Source organism: Chaetura pelagica, unplaced genomic scaffold (assembly GCF_000747805.2).
Source record: "Chaetura pelagica isolate M959 unplaced genomic scaffold, ChaPel_1.0 scaffold56, whole genome shotgun sequence".
In the NCBI taxonomy this organism is placed as follows: domain Eukaryota; kingdom Metazoa; phylum Chordata; class Aves; order Apodiformes; family Apodidae; genus Chaetura; species Chaetura pelagica.
The window spans coordinates 122,467-139,683 of NW_009953792.1; the positions used below are offsets into that span (position 1 = coordinate 122,467).

The window sequence follows — 17,217 nt, forward strand, 5'->3', positions numbered from 1 at the left end:
TTCAGCAGGGCTTTGCTTCCTTGCAAATTGAAGGGCAGCAGGACCTGGTGTGCTAGTTTGGACAATTGTGGTTCAACACTGACACTTGAGAACTATTTCAAGTGAAGATGCAGCTGTGATTGGCTTTAGCCTTCTCCTGATGGGTATTTCCAGTAGAACAGCCTCACCAACTGGAGATCCTGCTCTGTGTCCTCAACTGATAAGCAGTTCTTCTCTCTTCATGAGAGTTGTCTAAAGTGTCTCAGAGTTGTTCAGGAGGAGAGGGAATTCCTCTTCTCCCCTTATTATTTGAGCTCCAGCTGATCCAATCTCTTTATCCTCTACTTCCACATTTTTTTCCTGTTCTCTTTTTTCCCCCCGCATATTGATGTAATTGAATTTATTTGCTTTAAGTAAATTGAATTTTATACTTAGCATTTTACACTTAAAATCTTTAAAAATATTTATCAAGCAGCTGGAAGCCCAAGATATTTTTTTGAAGAGCAGTAATTCCACAGCATGGGGTGAATATCAGTTGTGTGTTATCTGCAGTGCAGTTGTAGGACTTAGGGGGTCCAAAGGGAGCTTGTCAGCCTACGTGCCAACTGCTGCAAGGGCATTTAATAAGGAATTGTGTACTCCAGAGAATTTATATTCTAAATAGACAAGTCAGGAGTATCAAAATGGGAGATTCTGCACAGCAAAGACAAGAAGACCTTCCCAGTTTAGAGTTGTGCTGCCTAATTTAAGAGGTTTAGAGCAGTCAGTGGTGTTTTGGGCCTCAATGATACAATCTTCCATGGAAATCTGCCCATGCTTCCCAGCCTACTCTAGCATTACTTTTTATTTTTATTTGAGACTTTCTGACTTGCAATCCTGAAGAGATCACATATAATTGTTAATGCAGTAAGGTGCTATTAACATAAAAGTTTAAAGCAGCTGTTACCCACTAACTCTAGCAATCTTGTTTTGTTTCTGACAGATATGCCAAGAATTCAACAGCACTTGGGCTTGGGAGATGGAAAAAAAAGGATACCTAGAAATGAGTGTTGAATGCAAACTGGGGATTCTGAAGGTACATATCCATCAACTGATCTTCTAAATGACTTTTTACTCACTCATTTAAATATCTCAGAGACTGAGCTTTCTCACTCACTTAAAATTTCTAGCAAATTTGGCTTGACTGAACCATAAACAGGTGTTTTACACATGGGGCTGATCTTGTCCCAGACAGGATGTTCATGGTAGTGGGATGGGCCCAAACTGAATGTAACACTTTGTATTTTTCACACTTTGTATGAAAATTATTTTGTGTTCACTGTTCTGTCAATTGCTGTTTTGACCTTTGTGGTTCACTTTGAAAAATGTTGATTAGCTTGCAATTAGATAAACTTACCTGAATTCCAAAGGCAAGGATGAGACTTCAAGGCTTGAGAAAACTGTCAGGGTTGGTTCCAAGTTAGGTATCTGTGTTACTGTAGAATGAATCTCTGGTAGTGGGTAAATAATAAATAAAGCTAATTTTTCTCAACTGGCCAGGAAAAAAAAAAAAGGTTTCTTACTTAAAACCAACATGGAAAAAAAGAACAGTAGGAGTAACTAACAGACCCAACAGAGACACTTGTAAGAAAAAGAGCCAAATGACACTAAAAGGAAAAGAGCCTGTTTTCTTATTTCTGTTTGTGTTTTGATGTTTTAAGCCTTTCTGCTTTTTCATGTTGTCAGTATCTCTGTGAATGTCAGTTTGATGACAATCTGAAGTTTAAGAACATCATTAACGAGGAGGATGCGGATGCCATGCGCCTCCAGCCCATCGGCCGAGACAAGGATGGTCTGATGTACTGGTACCAGCTGGATCAAGAGCACAATGTCAGGATGTACATAGAAGAACAGGATGACCAGGATGGATCCACGTGGAAGTGCATTGTTAGGTATTCCCTTTTTCTTCTTTTGTTGTTTTTTTTTCTTGTTTTGTAGGGGTTTTCATAGAACCATAGAATGGTTAGTGTTGGAAGGGATCTTAATGGTCAGGTTCCAACCCCCCTGCTATGAGCAGGGGCACCTCCCACCAGACCAGGCTGCACAAGCCTCGTCCAACCTGGTTTCCCCTCATCCTATCACTCCATGCCCCTGTAAAAAGTCCCTCCCCAGCTTTCCTGGAGCCCCTTCAGGCACTGGAAGGTGCTCTAAGGTCTCCCTGGAGCCTTCTCTTCTCCAGGCTGAACACCCCAACTCTCCCAGCCTGGCTCCAGAGCAGAGCTGCTCCAGCCCTTTGATCATCTCCAGGGCCCTTCTCTGGCCCCTCTCCAACAGCTCCATGTCTCTCCTGTGCTGAGGGCTCCAGAGCTGGACGTAGCACTCCAGGTGGGATCTCACCAGAGCAGAGTGCAGAGGCAGAAGCCCCTCCCTGGCCCTGCTGCAGCCCTTTTTAGCTGTTTTTAGCTCTTTGTGACTAGAGTTCAGAAATTTATTTCAATAAATGTCTGTTCCTCACAGAGTAAGATTAATCACAGTGGGATTTTCTTCTTTCACATTTCACTTTTATTGAAAAACCAAGCTCAGAAAGAGGTCACTGCTTTGTTGGAAATAGCTAATGTGTAATTTATTTTCTGGTTAATCAAGCAACAATACATATATGGAAAGGATACCAAGAGAGGACACCCTTGAGGTTGGTGGTTCTGTACTGCTCACTGACCTGCTAAAAAATGGTGGATGACTTTCTTCTTTAATTTCTGCTCTGTTAAGACAATTGCAAGTGGACATTGTTATTCTTGGGGGAACACATTGCATTTTTAACTTCATGGAACTACAGAATGGTTGCGAATAAAAATAGGCACAAAAAATCTTCTGGAGTAGAATTCAGCTCATAGATCACTGCAGGTGAGGCGTGTGACATTGATCAGTGACATGGACATGAGGCAGTGCCTGTGGGTCTCAGTTCCTGCAGATTGGTTTGAAAATATTTTAATCACAGAATCATCATGGTTGGAAAGGACCTCTGAGAGTACAAACATCAACACAAAAAAACCAAACCACAACCCATCACACACACCCCACCAAAAAACCCCAAGCTCAGCCACTAGAGCATGCCCTGAAGTGCCACATCTACAGGTTTCTTGGACCCCTCCAAGGATGGTGACTCCACCCCCGCCCTGGATAGCCTGTTCCAGTGTTTGATCACTCTTTCAGTATAGAAGTTCTTCCTAATGTCCAATCTGAACCTTCCATGCCACAACTTCAGGCCATTTCCTCTGATCCTGTTGTTTCCCTTGGGAGAAGAGGCAACACCCACCTTCCTACAACCTCCTTTTAGGTACTTGTAGAGGGTGGTGAGGTCTCCCCTCAGCCTCCTCTTCTCCACACTGAACATCCCCAGTTCCCTCAGCCACTCTCCTGACTTTTTCTCTAGACCCTTCACCATAAAATGATATTTTAGGTTTAGATTTCTGGCCTTTTTTGATTTTTGGCTACTTATTTTCTTTTAGCTTTCCTACTCTACACAGAGTACACAGTATCTTTCTTACTGGAGAAGGAATTAGTAGGGGTTTTTTCATATCCACCATTTAGCCAGTTTTAGTTTATCTCCACCTAAATGTCTTTTAAAAAAAATCTGTTTAGCTCCAAGTGGATTTTAAACTGGACTCAACAGAATCAACTCTGACTTAAAAAGCACATAGAGATGTAAAAATAGATCCAAAAAAGCCAAGTGATGTTTTTTTTTTTCTGTTTGTAAATCTTAATTTTTATATCTGCCTCTTATTTACATACCCATACCTTTAGTAACCAAGGAAGTAACAAAACTCTTTAAACAACTTTAACAGGCCACAAATTGTGTTACCACCAGTGAAATTTAGCTGTTGTGGGTGGGTAAAGTCAATGTATCTAAACAAGCCAGTTGAGAGCTGAGTGATGTTTGTCTCTTCATGCATTACAGACCCCAGAGATCAATGCCAAAAGCAGAAGAAATCAGGCTTGGGGAAGGTTCTGACACTCCACACTCACAGTAGGAAAGCACAGTAATCATTGTAAAATCTGGAAAGGTTTTAAACCCATGAGGTTCCACACCTCAGGGTTGTTGCAATTCTAAGCTTGCTTTTTTTTTTCTGTAAACCTGGGCAAAACACATTACTTTTAAGAAAGAAAACTCACGAGCCTTATTATAATAGTTTATTATGAAAACAATTACTCTCTTTGATCATCACAAATTCATTATACCTTAAAGTGGTTTTTCCTAGCTAGATGTCCAGTTCAGATACAGAGTTGTATGGTTAGATGGCCAGTTCATAAAATCATAGAATCATGGAATGGTTTGGTTTGGAAGGCACCTTATAGATCATCTATGTCGAGACTCCCTGCATGGGCAGGGACACCTCCCACCAGACCAAGTTGCTCCAAGCCCCATCCAACCTGGCCTTGAACACTTCCAGGGATGAGGCTTCCACAACTTCCCTGGGAAGTTCCAGTGTCTTAAGTTCTATAAGGAGATTTGCAGGCATAAAGATTCATGACTGTTTTCTCACTATCAAGTAGTTTCTTGCATAACTCAAGTAGCTGGAGTTTCCTAGACACCTTTGTGGTGTTCACTAAATGTGTTTAAGATCTAATTTACTTAATTGCTTTTGAAAATTTCACTTGAATGATGTGGTTGTTCCTTTGGTGCGTGAGCAGAAAGCTACAACTTCCTCTGTGCTGAGAGGAAAAAGAAACAGCAAAAAAAGACAGTGAGGATTAGTAAAAGGAGGAGTGACTGGAGAGCTGCCCAGCAGAGAGGAACCTGGAGGTGATGATTGACAGTGGCTGAACATGAGCAAGCAGTGTGCCCTGGTGGGCAAGAGGGACAACACCATCCTGGCCTGCATCAGGAATAGTGTGACCAGCAGGACCAGGGAGGTGATCCTGCCCTCTTCTCAGCCTTGGTGAGGCTGCATCTTGAGCCTTGGGTGCAGCTTTGGGCACAGCAGGATAGGAAGGACATGGAGCTGCTGGAGAGGGTGCAGAGAAGGGCAGACAAGGCTGATGAGGGGTCTGGAGAACAGGTGTGATGAGGAGAGGCTGAGGGAGCTGGGGCTGTTCAGCCTGGAGAGGAGGAGGCTGAGGGGAGACCTCATTGCTCTCTACAACTACCTGAGAGGAGGTTGTGGTGAGGTGGGTGGTGGCCTCTTCTCCCTAGTGACCAGCAACAGGACAAGAGGAAATGGGGTCAGGTAGTGCCAGGGGAGGTTCATCTTGGATACTAGGAAAAAATTATTCATAGCAGGAATCTTGGAACAGACTGCCCAGGGAGGTGGTGGAGGCACCATCCCTGGAGCTGTTCAAGAAAGGTGGATGTGGTGTTTTGGGAGCTGGTTTAGTGGTTGAGAGTTGTAGGGTGGATGGTGGGACTTGATGATCTTGAAGGTCTTTTCCAACCTTGATGAGTCTATGATTCTATGGTAAGTAAAAGTATAATGGGGGCAGCTTGGATCTGGATCCAATAGGACTTGAGTTGAGCCAGATACAGTCCTTACTTTGATATGGTTAAGTTGGAAGGCTTTTGATTGTGAAGCTGCAGCCACTCTGGTGGGACAGGCTTTTCACTGTGCTTGTCTAAAACGTTTTCAGGGCAGTGTTCATTTCAGCAGGTGGTTTTTGTTTATTTTTTTTATGAATCCCTTTGGGTTAAGTGGCTTATCAGACACTGTTTTTTCCTCTCTCATCTAGAAACCGCAATGAGCTTGCTGAGACCCTTGAGCTCTTGAAAGCACAAATTGATCCTGCCCTTTTGAAAAACAACCCTTCTCAGCAGGAGAATTCATCACGTGAGAGCCCAAGCATCGAAGATGAAGACACCAAAAAGGGTGAAGAAGCATCTACACAAGGTTCTCTGCCTTCTTTTCTCACATTTTAAATGTTGTGCTGTGGCAATGGTAGCATGTGCAGCTTCATGAGAAGTTACTGTGTTAGATTAGGACTAGAAAAAAACCAACAAGTAATGTTTCTGTTCAAAGTAAATGAAGTTAATATTAATACTTTGAAATCCTAAATATTAATGGAGATTTTTTAGAGCATATTTAGGCTGAAGAGTTTATAAGAAGAGCTGTGTATAAGTTACTTTCTAAGTAATTTTATTTTTGCTGTACATTTTGTATAATATTGTAAATACTCCTCACTGTATGTTTTCGTGGAGCCCTGAACTGTTGCCAAACTTTTCCTGTTCTAGCAACATTAAAATTTTGAAAAGAAAAAATCCTGTTTGTGCAATGCCATGATTGAAATAATTACAGTGTTTGGTGTGTTGTTTGATTTTGAGTTTGAATCAAAAGATCTAGGTTGCTTCCTCAGGTGTCATGATGCCATGATTTTTCAAGGAGACATGATCTGAAATGAAAATATTTTTGTCTTTTAAATTGTTTTAAAAGTGATGTGGTCCTTAGCTGCCTGCACTTTTCTTATTAACAAAACCTTTTTTTGCTTCCTTATTCTCATGTCATTGCACATATTTAACAACTTTCCTGACTTGTTTTTGTGCACTGGTTTTACTAAGTATTGGTGCCAGTTAACGTGAAGTGTTTTGTGTTGTAAGAATATGATTCTTTTAGGTTATTAAAAGCTAAAAGCTTGTTATCTCAAGTAGTTTTACCCCAGTTACTACTTGGTATCATAACTTTTGTTAAAATACAGGAAAATATTTTCACAGTCAGAAACAAGATTTAAGGATTCCAGTATTTTAGTATGTGTTTCTTCAAATCTATTTAAGTTAATTGGATACATGGAATTAGCCAAGGTCTGTCTTGGCTCTGAGTATCAAAGACTTGCTATTTTGTTCACATTCATTGCAACAAATAGTGTAGGACAGAAGAAATAAATAAAACATTTCTATAAATATTTGAGCTGTTGTAGAAGCATTAAACTGCTGTAGAAGTAAATTGTGATGAACACCAGCAGACTTGTATTTCAGTCTAAGGCTTTTCCAGCCTCTTAACTGTGCATGGAAGTGACAGCACAACCTGTGTGGTTACTGACACTGCAGAACTGATTCCAAGTACTGATCTTGCCTTTGGTTCACTAAGAACTGGTCAAGCCACCTTAAATCATCTAATCCAGATCTCTGCTTCAGACATGTTTTTACTTTACCTTGAATTCAAGAGGAGCCATTTGAAAATACTTAAATCCATGTCCCTACTGCAGATAAGTCCCCAAATCCTGTGGTACACTCACCTGGGGCAGCAGTTGGATCAGGCTGTGTGTTAATGCAAATTCACTCCTAGGCACTAGTTGTGTGTCTGTAATGAATAATGAAGTTATTTACGTGTGCAGTGATTTCAGTGCAGTCAGTGGATTCACAGAACACTACTTGGAGCCTTTCAGTTGAGAAGCTTTAGTATTTCTTCCTGTTAGTCCAAGGACTGCAGTCAAAGCCCTTCTAAGGTACAGTGAAAACATCTTGGAGGACCTGGTACCTCTTTGCTTTGGCCACTTTTTAACAGCATTAAATTAATTCATACAAAAATAAGGCAAACTGAACCAATGCTTATGGGTTATTGTTGGTTTTTTTTTTTTACCAGCCTGATTGACTCAATGTTAAGACAACAATGTTAAGATCAACTGGGTCATGTGGTAGATGTGAAAGGCTTTATGAGCAGCTTGGGGAGTTAAACTATAGAACAACTGTTGCTTTTCAGTACAGAGAAGTTTGGGGATTCTGCTGATCCTTGATCTTGGGAGAAAGCAGTAGGTGATGGGAAGAAATGGTTGAATAAAATTTAGACAAAGAAATTAAAGGAAAGGTGGAAGAAAATGGACACAGAAAGAATACCGCATTGTCACTGTACAGACAAATGTCTTGAAGAGGCAACTTTTGTGTTACAAGGGCTCAGAGGGGGGAGCACTTCTGTGAAGGGGGTAGAAGGAGCCCTGAGCCTTCAAAATGTAATGACCTCTTCAGAGCTGTCTCTGCTTAGTTGGATACCTGCTTTGGATTTGAAACTATAAAATCTAGGAATTCTTCTTCACCATTCTTTTAGTTTCTAAAATATTTTCTTAAACATAACTCATATACTTCCCCCTGTGGATTTCAAACCACTCTGGGAAGCTCTCACCTTGGAAAAGAATTTCACTATTGTGGAGGGAGAGGGGCAGGGGTGATGGAGGAGGAAAAGTAGTATTTTTATTTGGAGTTATGGCATTCTTGGAATAATGTCTTTGAGAGGGTAGAAGATGCTGTTAGGGTATATGTAGTGCTATTATATTTTCTTTTTTCTAATTAGTTTTATCCCTAGATGACTCAAAAAGTACTGGCAAATGAAAAAAAAAAAAAAAGAGACTTTAAGAGGCTGTGGAAGTGATCAATAGGCTTAAGTACACAGTAACAAAAGAGATGTCTGCTTTCTTCTGGGTACTTTAAGTCCTATGAATCTGAAATTAATTTAGCAAAGTAGGCATAACCTAATTCTTTAGGCTCTGCAGGTTTTTCTGGTCTATGCTACTCACTGTGCTCATCTAGAAACAGAAGTTAAAGTGATGTAGAATATTGTCTGTTAGGTTAGGTGATAGTCCACAGAGTCACAGAATCTTAGGGGATATGTAGGCACTGTCCAGAGAAAACTGGTGAATTTTGCAACAAGCTGTGATGTTGAATGTCTTCTCATTTCTCTTGAATTGTTGAAATGCAGTAGTTAAAGTGTTTCTTGAAATAAAAATATGTGCAAACAGGGGGCTGGTTTTGATGTGGAATTTCGCTTGAAGACTATGGAATCTCATATTCTGGTTTGTGAAATAATTCAGATACTCAAGTGAAAGTTGAAAGTCGATGCTTTGTGCACCTTAAACTGCATCATAAACTGGTTGGGTTTTTTATCCTCTGAAAAATAGGATGGTGGTACTAAAGAAGGGGTTGAGATGTCTGTATAAAGAAGGGTAAATCTAGAACTCTGCTGCTTGCTTCTGAAATTTAGGAATATTGGAATTTAGGATATTGGTGTATAATTAAACTGAACTGCGGTTCTGTAGCTATAAGTTGGCAACCCACTTGTTTAATGAGTGTTAGACAAGCCAGACTCCTAATAATTCCATGAGAGGAGAAGATTCATTTGCAGGGGACTTTGGGTTGTTGGGTTTTTCAGATAAGCCTTTGTTTTGGTGGATGCTCATGGTAATCCTGTAGGTTCTTCGGTTGTTTCATGGTTGTTTTTCTCTGTCAACAGAAAATCAATTAAAAATCAAAGAAGAAAAAGAGGAGGTGGAGGAACAGGCAATGGAAATGGAAAGCCCCCCTCTTCCTGTTGTTAAAGAAGATGAAAATATGAAAATTGAGAAAGTGGAAGAAAAAGAAATCATAAAATTACCAGTAATAGTAAAGTTAGAGAAACCCTCAGAATACAATGAAGAAAAGCAAAGTGTCAAAGAAGAGAGTGACTCCTTTAAGGAAAATGTCAAGCCTGTTAAAGTAGAGGTGAAGGAAAACAAAACAGAATCAAAAGACTTAAAAGAAGTAAAAAGCTGTACGGACAAAATAGCAGTTCATGAACCAGAGAGGTTAGAATTTTGTGTTAATGTCAGAACTCCCCAAGAAATGGTGGAGAAATCTGTGGAAGAAAGTGAGAAACTTAAAAATGACCAGCAGGCAAAAATACCACTTAAAAAGCGAGAGATCAAGCTGACAGATGATTATGACAGCCCCATAAAGGGCCCCCTGTGTAAATGTGTTACTCCAACAAAGGATGTCTTGAAGGAAGAAGGGAAAGCAGAAGAAGAAGCTTTTAAGAGAGTCCCTACAATTACTGCTTTATGTCCTGATGGGAAGGTGCTAGTAAATGGAGAGGTTAGCTGTGAAAAAATAACCCCAAGTGTCATACAAAATAATAAGGCAGAACACTCTGCTAGCACAAAGGAAGAGAAAAGCTCCTTAAAAAAAGAGTGGAGAAAAGGTATCAGACTCCCTGAATGTATCAGACTCTGTTAGTAAAATCATAAAAACGTGCGAGGTAGAGAAGAATGCAGTAACTGTGGTGAAAGAAACAGGGGCTGTGGTCTCTGAGGTTTCTAATCAGAAAGTGCCTTTAAAGGAGGAATCTAGTCCTGTGGAAAAAGAGTCCCTTGACAGCACAACTACTGAAATGGTAGTGGAAGAATCTTCAAGCTCTGAAGAGTGTGCCAAAACAACTGAAGAGAAAGTAGCCATGAAAAATAAAAAAGACATACTACTGTCACCCAAAGAATGTTTAGAGAAGGTAGAGAAGTCCCCAAGTGCATCTGCTCCTGCAGAACTGCCCAGGCTTGCATCATCTTATGAAGACATTTTGACAAGTAAAGCTAAGTCTGAGGAGAAACCTGATCCTCCAAAAGCTGCTGAGACAACTACATCTACTTCTGCTGTTACTTTAGAAAAGCCTGTTTTGGAAAAGGAGAGCTCTGATGGCCAGACAGAGAAGGAGAGCTCTGAGGGCCAGACAGAGAAGGAGAGCTCTGAGGGCCAGACAGAGAAGGAGAGCTCTGATGGCCAGACAGAGAAGGAGAGCTCTGAGGGCCAGACAGAGAAGGAGAGCTCTGATGGCCAGACAGAGAAGGAGAGCTCTGAGGGCCAGACAGAGAAGGAGCGCTCTGAGAGTCAGACAGAGAAGGAGGGCTCTGAGGGCCAGACAGAGAAGGAGCGCTCTGAGAGTCAGACAGAGAAGGAGGGCTCTGAGGGCCAGACAGAGAAGGAGGGCTCTGAGGGCCAGACAGAGAAGCAGAGCTCTGAGGGTCAGACAGAGAAGCAGAGCTCTGAGGGCCAGACAGAAGAGCAGAGCTCTGAGGGTCAGACAGAGAAGCAGAGCTCTGAGGGTCAGACAGCTCTACCTGAGGAAAGCAAAGTAAAAGAAAAATCCAGCCCTGAAAAACAAGAGGAAGAGCAGGAAGGTGCCAAGACAGAGCCAGATAGATTAGATTATGCTCATGCTTCTAATCTAGAGGACTCCTCAGACAGTAAAAAGGAATCTCCACTACCTAAGAGCAAATTTAAATATAAGCTAGTTTCTGAGGAAGGAAGCTGTGCAACAGATAATAAAGAAATAACTTCTGAAAGACAGAAAGAAGGAATTAAATTAACAATCAGGATCTCCAGTCGGAAGAGAAAGACGGAAACACCGCCAGAAGAGGTCAGCGGTGGCCGCACGTTGAGAAGATCTCCAAGGATATCCAAGCCCACTCCAAAGGTTGTGGAGACTCGGGATCAGAAACCTGACAAAAAACGACCTGAAGAGGAAGAGGAGAAACCTGCAGCAGCACAAAAACCAGAACGAAAAGAAGATGCAAAAAAACAAGAGAAGGAGTCAAATTCTAAGGTTAACAAGGTAATACATTTTTATTACCCTGGAATAGCAAGTATCCACAGTCTTCTTTTCAGTGTGGAGAAGAGAAGGCTCCAGGGAGACCTCATAGTGACCTTCCAGTACCTGAAGGGGCTCCAGGAAAGCTGGGGAGGGGCTTTTCACCAGAGGGGGCAGTGATAGGACAAGGTGATGGTTTTAAACTGAAAGAGAGGAGATTGAGGTCAGACATAAGGAAGAAATTCTTCCCCATGAGGGCAGGAAGGCACTGAAACAGGTTTCCGAGGGAGGTTGTGGCTGCCCCCTCCCTGGAGGTGTTGAAGGGCAGGTTGGATGAGGCTTGTGCAGCCTGGGCTGGTGGGAGGTGTCTCTGCTCATAGCAGGGAGGTTGGAACCTGATGATCTTGAAGGTCCCTTCCAACCTTCACCATCCTGTGATTCCATGGTTCTGTAATGAAGCCTAAACTTAAACAAATGCTATCATGGATTTAAAGTACGTTTACTGCTAAACTTTAGTGAAAAGGAAAATCTGTAATGAGCTAGAAATTAATGTTAAGAACCTGAAGCTAAATGTAACTAGGGTAACAAATACTACTTTGGTACTTTGGTCCTGCAGGAGAAATACAATACTTTGTGTATTTTAGTTTGTTCAGCTTCATCAGGTCAATTTGTTTAGTCAAAACTGAAAAAAAATGTTCTGAGTTAAAAAAGCTAGAAAAGTTATTTTCCTTTTTCAATGTCTGTGGGATGGAGGTGACAGGAAGAGTTGTGAGAGAATGTGAGAAACAAGATGGTAAAAGGGAAGAAAAGTTGCTTCTGTGTGGTATGTTGGAAAGTAAATTAACTAATGCAAAATAATACTCTCAGTTTTAATAAAAATCATTTTTTTCACTCATAGTATGATAGTAAAAATGGTAGAAAGGGGTAAATGCCTCTTTGCTTAGCAAAAAAGAAGCATAAAATGGAAAAGTATAAATGTGAAAGAAGACCTAGGTATAAGTTACCTGCTTAAAAGGTGTGGTGATTTTATTTCAGGAAAGTATGTCCATCTTAGAGAAAAGCATCACATCCTCTCAAGAACTGAAGAAACACTGAAGTTAACATACTTATTAGACTGCAGATGTGTTTTCCAAAGCAAAATAATTAGCATAAGCTGCATGGAAGGAAAAAAAGAGAAAACATTTTCTTTACCTTGAGGAAAGGTATCATCAAAAAGTTGGAAAGTTGAAATGTGGAATTTACCATGTTCACAAGCAAGTTCACCTTGTCAAAATAGAAATAAAGGGGCTGAGTGACAAATTTTCTTCCTGCTTTTAAATCTTGCTTGAAAATCTCTTTCTGCAGTCAGGTTTCTGGAGTTTTTTTTCCCCTGCCTTTATTATCCTGTTGCATTTTAAAGCTTTTTGAAGGTTGAAATGCTCTGCTGTAAATGGTTGCAACTGTTTTGATTGAAATTCATCACTTCACTATGGAAAAAGGTAAATTTTTTTTAAGGTCTGGGAAGAAACTCTCAACTTGTTGTGTTTTCTCTCTGAAATGGTCTGTCTCAGAGAAGCAAAGTTCGGTGGACAGGCACACGAACACGTGGCAGGTGGAAATACTCAAGTAATGAAGAGAGTGAGGACTCAGAGAGTGAAAAAAACTCTGATGGGGAGGAGGAAGAGGAAGAAGAGGAGGAAGAAGAAGCTGCACCTGCTGATGACGATGAGCCATGCAAGAAGTGTGGCCTTCCCAACCACCCTGAGCTGGTAGGCTTTTGGGGGAGGCTCCTGTTGGCTGTTGTGTCACATTTGGTGGGTTGGCTTTGGTGGTGTGTGAAGGCCCATTAGACTTTGAGGTGGCTGTATGGAGGAGTAGATGAGTTTACATTAAATAAGGAGGAAAGGAAGTTATTTTTTTCTGTTTACCACCTCTGAAATGTGATTTTTGTTATGAGGTGTAGCACAGCTCAGCCCATTGAGAGTTAATCTGGGTGAAGCTTTGAGGTTGTGCCTGCAATCTCCATGAGTGCAGAGGAGACAACATTAAAAAAAACAACACAGCAATGAAACTTGTGCACTCCAGGTCCTGTGACATGGTCACAGCTGCATAGCCATCCCTGTAGGATACAGCTCCACATCCCCCTGAGGACTGGGCACAGCAAAATCCCATCCAGAAAGAGCACAGTGAGATACCACTACTTCTGATGTTTAATGGTTCTCATTCATCAGTGGTAGATATAATCAGGAATACCTCTCTTTAGCTGGGAAATCATAATATTCAGTCCTGCTGTGAAGGGACCTTGACAGGCTGGAGAGGTGGGCCAGTGCCAACCTCATGAAGTTCAACAAGGACAAGAGCAGGGTCCTGCACCTGAGTCAGCACAACCCCAGGCACAAATCCAGGAAGAGGAGAGAATGGCTGGAGAGCAGCTCTGAGGAGAAAGTGGTGGTAGATGAGAAGCTGGACATGAACTGCCAGTGAGCGCTGGAGCCGAGAGAGCAGCTGCATCCTGGGCTGCATCAACAGAAGTGTGGCCAGTAGGGCCAGGGAGGGGATTCTGCCCCTCTGCTCTGCTGAGACCCCACCTGGAGTGCTTTGTTGAGCTCTGGAGCCTTCAGCACAAGAAAGATACAGACCTGTTGGAGAGGGTCCAGAGAAGGGCCACCAAGATGATCCAAGGGCTGGAGCAGCTCTGATGTGAAGACAGGCTGAGAGAGTTGGGGTGTTCAGCCTGGAGAAAAAAAAGGCTCCAGGGAGACCTTGGAGCACTTTCCAGTGCCTGAAGGGGCTCCAGGAAAGCTGGGCAGGGGCTTTTCATCAGAGAAGACAGTGATAGGACAAGGGGTGGTGGTTTTAAATTGAAAGAGGGGAGATTGAGGTCAGACATCAAGAAGAAATTCTTCCCCGTGAGGGTAGGAAGGCACTGGAACAGGTTGCCAAGGGAGGCTGTGGCTGGCCCTTCCCCGGAGGTGTCCAAGGGCAGGGTGGATGAGGCTTGTGCAGCCTGGTCTGGTGGGAGGTGTCCCTGCTCATGGCAGGGAGGTTGGGACCTGATGATCTTGAAGGTCCCTTCCAACTTTTACCATTCTGTGATTCTGTGAATGCACAAAACAAGCATCCTCTCAGGTGACAGAATGTTAGAGATAAATATTCCAGTAGATACTAGCACAGCTTGTGCCAGCTTTGCTCCTCAGTTTTAATGGAAAATGGGTATCTCAGGTTTTACCCAGCTAGTTCTGTATAGCCCTAAGAGTCTGCAAAGCTTTGCCTCTACCATCTTGGGACATAAAATCATCCTGACTGAGAAAAGGACCAGGTTTCCTTAGCGTGGACACGTTCCCACCACATCTTGTCCAGATGCAGTTTTCCTCTTAGTCTGGGATCTGGAAAGCACGACCAAGATTCCACACTGTGGGCACACAATCTGTGTAGTCCAGTAGCATTAAGAGCCTGAGAACACATAATTAGAGGAAATCTGGTTTTAAAACAGAAAACTGTGATATTTAAATCTCTCCATAAAAACCACCCCTGTTCCTGGAAACATTTAGTGATAAGTGACACAGGATTTTTGGGGGTTTGGCACAGTCCAAAGTATTAATAAAACACTTCTGTGTTGGCTGGGGAAATAGCTCTGGAGCTTGTAAAATGTTGTGAATGCCAGAAAATGTTAATGGTTCATTTTGTTTCCACAGATTTTGTTGTGTGACTCTTGTGACAGTGGGTACCACACAGCCTGTCTTCGCCCTCCCTTGATGATAATCCCTGATGGAGAGTGGTTCTGCCCACCTTGCCAGCATGTATGGTTCCTCTTTGACTTCACTCTTTTGCTCTTCAGCTTTGTTTGTGGCTTGTGGTTTGGAGTTTTAACAAGTTCTTTTATTATTATTATTCTTTTTCTGTTAAAATAAACTCACTGAGTGGTAGGGATGCTGCTCTTTCCTCTTGTCTGTTAGTAAAACTGATTTTTGTGAAGTGATTTTCCTTTCTCTTTTTTTTGCTAGTGATGAATGACTTGAGTATGTGTTGCTGATTTCTAGATGGGAACCTCCGACCAGATGATCTTCACCCATCTTTGGTTAAATTACCTCCAGAATAACATATTAAAAGAAACAAGTTTTCTGGAGGGGGAAGCAGGAGGCAATGAGGGATGGCAGCAAAGCAAGGAGCTGTTTCTGAAGTGCTATTCATTCTTCAGAGATACTTGTTAAGAAGCTGGTTAGAGAGTGCTGCTATGTCTTAGGAGTTTCATCGTAGTTTGCCTCCGCTGGGAAAGCCAACAGTGTCCTTGTCAAGTAATTGGCAAGTCTGATTAATTTTTTGAAGGTTAGAAGCTGCTTCTGAAAAAAAAAAAAAATATTGAAAAATAGTGCATGTGTCCAGTTTCATTTCATGTACATCTAGAATAGCAAGATTTCTAGGGATGGTGCTTGGGAGGATAAGCCTGAGAGTGTGTGATGCTGTTCTTGGTAAATTAACAGGGAACCATTTACACACATCTGCAGAATAATCCACCTGATCCCAAATTCCTTCCTTGCTTTTAGAAAAATCCTTTGCCAGAAGGGCTGGTGCCCCATGGAGAACTAGTCACACAGGGCATGGCACGACAGCTGCCCTGAGCATTCATTTTAGATGTCTTCTGAGAAGTATTTAAGTATCTGTAGTACATGAATATGTAAGAATGTTTTGTCTGCACAGTTTGGGATGGCAGCTTGCAATTAGAACATCTCCTTGCTCTCTTGCTGCTTAGTAATTTTTAATATGAAATCCCAAATATTTGTGTGATCATCCTTGGAAATAGTAAGAGAAAGGCATCACCATAGAATAAGGCACAATTTGTCCATAAAAAGTATTTTTTAGATATGGCTTCTTGAGTGTTAATTGGCATTTTAAGATATGGTATGTTTGGTAAGGAAATTATCCTGACCCTTCTTCTTTACTCTGAGGGTAACAGAGCTCTGGGACAGGCTGCCCAGGGAGATTGTGGAGTCTCCATCCCTGGAGACATTCCAAACCTGCTTGGACATGTTCCTGTGGGATCTGCTTCAGGGGATCCTGCTCTAGCAGGGGGATTGGAGCAGATGATCTCCAGAACTCCCTTCCAGCCCAAACCATTCTTGATTCTCAAACGTATCCCTACTTTTTACTGTGGTGTCCACAGACCCATGTGTTCTCCAAAGATAAGGGATTTAGAGGTATTATTGAGTGTGTAAGCACTCACAATCATAGAATCACTGAATCGTTTGGGTTGGAAGGGATTTTCAAGATTATTTAGTTCCCAACCCTGCAAGGGCAGGGACACCTCCCACTAGGCCAGGTTTCACAAAGCCCTGTGTCCAACCTGCCCTTGGACACCTCCAGGGAGAGGGCATCACTCAGCTTTCTCTATGTATGTTGTGTATGTCTGTGAAATCCTCAAGTTTCTCTGAGGCAAAGTTGTAAATATCAATTAAAATGTGGCACTAACTTAGAATTGTGTTTGTTGTAACCATCTTTTATGCTTGTTTGGGGCACATTGCTTCCTACAGTAAATGGAAGAAGCACTGGAGAATGCATTTCTGCAGCAGTTCATGGTGAAACCATGTGTTTTAGAAGACAAGTTTTTGTCATAAAACCTTGTTCATTGAAGAGGAGCCATCAGGCTCGGAAGGCACTTGCCTTCCAGACTAATACAGAAAGAGTAAATGAACTGTCTTAATGTTAGTTCAAGTGAAAACTGTTAGTAAAGAAGCTAATACTGTGTTTCATTCCCTTAGAAATTGCTCTGTGAGAAATTAGAAGAACAATTACAAGATCTGGATGTTGTCTTAAAAAAGAAGGAGCGTGCAGAACGCAGGTACTGCTGCTTGCTTGTGTTCACAGGAAGCTGCTGGGAGGAGGGGGAGTAGTCACTGAGCAAGCATTAAATAATGAGGGGACTGGGAAGGAAACTAGCAATGAAACTGGGAAGGTACAAAACCAATTTTGACTTCCT

General features: G+C 41.9%; 1 protein-coding gene across 1 annotated transcript in view; it reads left to right on the forward strand.

Moving 5' to 3' along the window:
* The window catches only part of RSF1 (remodeling and spacing factor 1), a 36,114-nt gene that overhangs the window by 3,663 nt on the left and 15,234 nt on the right, over positions 1 to 17,217 (forward strand). The window contains 9 exon segments of the mRNA XM_010001055.1: positions 962 to 1,054; positions 1,705 to 1,910; positions 5,680 to 5,837; positions 9,162 to 9,867; positions 9,869 to 10,374; positions 10,762 to 11,288; positions 12,815 to 13,012; positions 14,939 to 15,043; positions 17,000 to 17,080. Of these exon segments, the coding sequence (XP_009999357.1) occupies positions 962 to 1,054; positions 1,705 to 1,910; positions 5,680 to 5,837; positions 9,162 to 9,867; positions 9,869 to 10,374; positions 10,762 to 11,288; positions 12,815 to 13,012; positions 14,939 to 15,043; positions 17,000 to 17,080 (2,580 nt within the window).